This window comes from Poromitra crassiceps (assembly GCF_964638095.1).
Source record: "Poromitra crassiceps genome assembly, chromosome: 2".
In the NCBI taxonomy this organism is placed as follows: domain Eukaryota; kingdom Metazoa; phylum Chordata; class Actinopteri; order Beryciformes; family Melamphaidae; genus Poromitra; species Poromitra crassiceps.
In genome coordinates this window covers 21,028,761-21,034,608 of record NC_139624.1, presented here as the reverse complement: position 1 = coordinate 21,034,608, position 5,848 = coordinate 21,028,761, and the positions used below count along the sequence as shown (strand labels likewise).

At 43.8% G+C, this 5,848-nt stretch overlaps 1 protein-coding gene across 1 annotated transcript in view; it reads left to right on the top strand.

Moving 5' to 3' along the window:
* Window positions 1–227: 227 nt before the first annotated feature.
* stab2 (stabilin 2) overlaps window positions 228–5,848 on the top strand; it is a gene marked incomplete at its 5' end in the record, with an annotated part of 81,032 nt that continues 75,411 nt past the window's right edge. Inside the window, 3 exons of the mRNA XM_083661376.1 lie at window positions 228–323; window positions 2,286–2,410; window positions 2,674–2,789. Of these exons, the coding sequence (XP_083517502.1) occupies window positions 228–323; window positions 2,286–2,410; window positions 2,674–2,789 (337 nt within the window). The remainder of the gene's footprint in view (window positions 324–2,285; window positions 2,411–2,673; window positions 2,790–5,848) is intronic.

Genomic DNA, 5,848 nt, shown 5'->3' with positions numbered 1-5,848 from the left:
GGGGGGGGTCAGGTGCTGAGAGATAAGGGGAGGGAGTTGTCAGCAAGTCAAAAGGCAGATAGACGATGTGAGCCGTCCCAGTCCTGCAGTGGGTCTCACACAGGAAGAGACAGAACCAGTCCTGCAGTGGGTCTCACACAGGAAGAGACAGAAAGAGACGGAGTTGTTGGAGGAACTGAGGTGACTGAGCTAGTGACCAGTCGTGGGGACAGACACGCTCAGACGACATGGGGTCTTGTTGTCCAACTCTAAGTTTCACGCTGCTCATACTGTTGCTGCTGCAGACAGACTTGCACAATGTGGTGTCAGCTGCTTCAGATCAGGTAAGGTCATTTTCATTCATTCACCACCAGTAAGGAGGCACACAGAGAACACCTAACTTCTTTCTCTCGCTCTCTTAAAAAAAAGAAAAAGAAAAAAAAACTAACCTAAACTAAACTTGTACCACTGTTCCTTCAGAAGTTGTAGTTGTCATAGACTGTGTTGCATAGTTGATTGCTCTATTGCTGACAAAAATGTGTTATTGTAAGTCGCTTTGGATAAAAGCGTCTGCCAAATGACGTAATGTAATGTAATGTAATGTAATGTAATGTAGTGTAGGGTTAACCCTAACCCTAACCTATTACAAAGTGATGTCGCGCATCTTACTCCGCCGAGCTCACTCTCATCCAGGCAGTAGCCAGTTTTCTCCCCAAATAAACTTTAAATACTAGTTTCTTAGCTTGAAAAAGGAAAGCCAAGGATTTCTACCCTTGTGTGCAAACGTCTTTAAGTCAGAAGATTTTTAACTGTTTTGGACAAGTTTACGTGACCATGTATTTTCTGTGTCTCATTGAAATGTGTAGTCTGTGTGCATGTTGAAAGCGGCCTGTAGCTGGCCCGGCTGGGTATCAGATCGTGCAGATCAGCAGCAACTATTAGACAGACCCTTCCTGTTTACTTTCCTGCACTCCAGCTTTAGTCAAAGTCAACAATAACAGGCTGGCCTTTTGACCTTTATTCAGTGATCTCTATTCTGTATGATGTCTGTGCAGAGACAGTGTAGTACACTGTGACAGTATAGTACACTCTCTATGCACAGACATGCAGAGAGTGTAGGCCTACTATTTGCTCAGTTTGGGTGGGAGCAGGGCAGGGGGAACCTTGGTTTTGAGAATGGCCCACTCTGGGTGACAGACAGTAGGCTATAATAGTGCAGACCTGGGCATTATATGGCTCGGGGGCCAGAACCGGCCCTCATGGCAAATCTGCCTGGCCCCGGGAGGTCTTTAGAGAAACCACACCTTGCTCAAGGGCACCTCAGTGGTGGTAATGAGGGAAGAGCAAGCACTGGTTTTTCACTTTCCCCAACCAGATTTATCCTGCCATCCTGGGGATTGAACTGATGACCTTCTGAGGACCTTTCGGTCACAAGCTCGATTCTCTAACCTTTAGGCCACCACTGCTTAGGCCTATATAAGGCCAAGTATCGTTATACAGTATTGTAATGGCTTGACTTGACTTTGCCAAAACCAAAAGAAGAAAACATACAAGCCACTTGTAGCTTGACGCGTCTCCTAAAGTGCAGCTGGTCATGTGAATAATTCACAGCTTAAACGTCTGTATGTGATACTCCAAGTGTCTTTATTTACACAACAGCCAGGTCCGTTGGGCGATCCACATGCACTTACATACCGTATTCCAATAATAACTTGCATGGAAAACAATGGCTTGATGGCCAGCTACAAACCACACCGTGACGACGGTCAAAAACGGTTAGCTTCCAAACCGCTAACCAACACACTTGAGTGCAATCATTACCTGCCTATACTTGAAGGCTGGGCAATTTCCCCCCGAACACAATAAACATAATAGCCCAAAAATGCACACACAGTCAATTTTTTCATGTGCTTTTTTCGTGTGCGTAATCCATCATCTGAAAACACAGACTGGTCGAACAGCTCGAGTGCTGATGATGTCACAATGGAAGGCCTAAGAACATGCGCATTGGCGTTCGGCAATTAAACGGATTAAAAGTAAAGTGACATAGCTGCTCTTGCCGAACATAAGTTTCTGCTCACAGAAACTTCTCATGATACTTGACCTTATACAATATAAGTCACATTATAAAATGCTCTATAATGTGTTATGAATGATTGTTATTATTGGACCTTTGTTTCATGTCATCCCCTTCTCTCTTTCGCATCTCCACTGTCAACTATTAAAAAATGCTCAAAAGTGGCTTCAAGATAATGCACAGAATTCTGCTGTGGTGAATAGTAACCTTTTTCTCTTCTCTCGGACAGAACTATTGCTCCAACACAACGGTAGTCCGAACGAGGACGGCGTGTCATTCCTGCAGCATCAGTCTGTTGATGCCCTGTCCCTCTGGGTTCAGACAAAGCCCCGGGACTATCGCACAAGACTGCAAGTGAGTAGGGAGATGAGGGATGTCTGGGAATAATAGTATTTACATGTACTACCCAGTACCAAGTAGTACAGAAACGTTGAATTAGAAAATGAATGAATGAAGTAGAAAAAAGGTGTTGAATGAAGTACGGTACTGTATTGGTATCAGTCTAATTTTAAGGGTATTGGTATTGGCATTGGTATTGATTTAAAACAAAACGATGCCCAGCCCTACATGTACTGCAATGTGTTAGATTAGGACTTTGTGTGTCTGTGTGTGTGCAGGTACCATATAAAGACTGCATCTTTGAAGCTGGCCATCAAAGGCTGCTCTTTTGAGTGCTATAAGGAGGTGGAGGAGAAAAGGTGCTGTCCAGGGTACTGGGGCCCGGACTGCATCGGTAAGTACAACGAGAAGACACACACGCACGTGCACTGGATGCACAAAATATTAGGGACACTCGCTCTTTTCATGAAGTCCACTGATGAATAAACTGTAAATCTATGCCAATGTTGTAGATTCAGTCTGCATTGAGAGTTAATGGCTAATCTTTCCTGCCAAATCAGTCAAAACATTATGCACGGAATATTGAGACACTATTTGAAGACGCCCCAATTATGTTTGCAAGAAACACTGTTGAGAAATCGGTCTCTTAAGAATGAATTCAAGCCCTGCTTATCCTCAACATAAATAAAAAAAATAAATAAAAATAAATAAATAAAAGGTCCGTGGAGGGTTATGGTTTAGGTTAGGCAGCGTAAATAACAAAAAGAAAACGTTATGTGACTCACGGTTGAAATGTAGACTTTAGAAACCCTGATTGAACATGGCTCTGTGTGTTTACGCTCTCCATGCACAACACCCTTACTGGCCACCATACTCTTTCAATAGCAGACTCTGACATGTATACTGTTAGTATTCACATGATGACACAATGTATTTTGGTTCAGAAATGGTATTATGTATGGAATGCCTTCCCTATCAATATCCAAGAGTGCGGTCAGAGCAATTTGACAGCATTATGGATTTCACGTTTTGTAAGGCTTTCCCTCAAACCACGCCCTTGCACTCAAATATCCTCTGCTTGCACGTAGATTTGATCTGCTTGCACACAAATGTATTGTTGCTCAGACATATGTCCTGCCCTCTCAGTCAAACTGCTTCTGTGCATTTGTGAATCTTCTGCTTTTGGATTTCTTCTCTGCACTCAGATTGTTTGTGCAAAATGTTGACAGGGTTTTTGCACACAGAAATCTGTCAAAATCTAAGCACGCGTGCTAGGGTGGGGTTTGAGAGAAAGACTTACCAAATCTGAACGTCAAATCCATAAATCATGCTCTCAAATTGCTCTCAATTTGATAGGGGGCGCTCTTGGATATTGACAGGGATGGCTTTCCATACATATTCTACATAGGCTATCCATGGATTGCAGAAATGTACAAGGCCGACATTGGCTATAGGCTAGGACAGGACAGCAGAGGGAGAGAAAGAGGCAGCAATGTCCTAGGGAGGAAGAAGGCAGAGGTGGAAATGTTTAGGATTGTCTTCCAGCCAGACAACAAGCTGCCAAGCAGAAGAACCACAGATGGAAGAGTGGTTGAGTGTGTCAGGAGTGTCCTGTGTGCAAGGCCACAGACATGAGCTCAGTGTGTCAGGAGTGTCCTGTGTGCAAGGCCACAGACGGGAGCTCAGTGTGTCAGGAGTGTCCAAGGCCACAAACGGGTCTGGGGGCTCCAGGATGCAGCCAGGCCTGCTGGGGGAGCACAGGACTGCCACACTTCCTTCCTCCCCTGGTAGGGCTCGCCGTCAGCGGGGCCCTATCTTCCAGGAATGTGCTGACATCCAGAGTGTGGCTGGATGTTGGGGAGGGTTGGGGGGGTATTAGGCTTCCTCTGTTTGGGTTCTGAGAATGGTTTTATTCTAATGGAAAGAAAAGGTCCAGAGTGCTCGGAAGTTCAAACAGGTGTGTGATGAAGGGGGGAAGGTAGGGATCACAAAAGTTCAAAAAAGAAAGATAGGTCCAACTCTTCTGGCAAAAGGTTTTAAAGCCTTTAATGCTATTTCACTGTAGCATACATCTTGTGCATGTTGAAATAAAACTGGGATACATCCCACGTGTAGCGGCACAAACCTCAGCACAGGTTCCCCTTTAGTATAGACACAAGGTAATTACAAACACCTGAGCAGAAAGCCAATGAACTCACAGGCGACAAATGCAAAGTATAGCCACTAGATGGCTCTACAACATGTATAGAAGAAAGACAAAGTTAATAAGAAAAAATAATGAGGAAATAAGAAAAAAGAAACATGTATTACAGATACAAAAACAGAAAACAAAAATAACAATATATCTTCAGCAATATGGCAAGAATCTGTTTGACGCGTTTACATGCACTTTAGTAAGTAGCAGAAACGCGCATCAAAGTCTGTGAGTCCATGAGTGTGGACATTGAGATTGTGCCATACACTCAATAAAATGGAAGAGTCAGCAAAAAGTGAGGTGTGTTTATCAGATTTATCATAATCCGATAATGGCTATTATCAGATAAAGCATCTCGGACTATGCTGTTTAAATGACCATTTGAATGATCTGGTAACTCCAGAAATCAGATAATGATGGGTTTATCTTCATTTAGTCCTGGGTATATACTGTGGCCTGCAGGTGGTGCTCAGGTATTTGCAGTGATCTTGTGTCTGCTAAAGGGGAAACTGTGCTGAGGGCTAAACCCTGAAGAAGGCTTTTTGCTACATGTGAGTTGTGTGTTAAGATGCACTCGCCTTTTTGCTGCCAGAAGAGTGTCTTGGACCTATCTTCTTTAGGCTTAATTTGAACCTTTATTCCATACTTTTGCAGCAATGCTCTGCTTCACATGCATACAGTTCCACACTTCACACTGGTAGCTGCCCAGTCCTATAGAGCAGTGGTTCTCAAATGGGGGTCCGGGGACCCCCAGGGGTCCGTGGCACTTTGCCAGGGGGTCCGTGAAAAGTTTTCAGGAAAATAAAAACTTTTTGTTGCAAAGGCTTCATAGTTCAATGAAAATATTTTATGCTTTAATTCTAAAATGGTTCATGGATTACATTCTAATCTAACAAACCCATCAATTTAAAAGTCAAGCATGTTACCGTGAAAACAATTAAGCTTAGCCCAAAATCACAAATCAGAATGAGGGGTTTCCCCGGTAGATTTTCTATCTTGGGGGTCCTTGGCTGAAAAACATTTGAGAACCTCTGCTATAGAGTGCCTTCCGGCACTTTTGCTTGGTTCGTCCAAGTAAAACTAATTTTAGGAGGGTTTTACGAAACATCAATTGAAAAATGAACGTGGAATTCACTCCCTTCGGCCCCCTTGAGCAATCCTGCGATGGCGGTCCTTAGTTGGTGGCCACTGAGCAGTTGGGGGTGTTGCTCAAGGGCACCTCGACACAAACTGATGAGAGAGAGTGAGCAAGTGAAAAG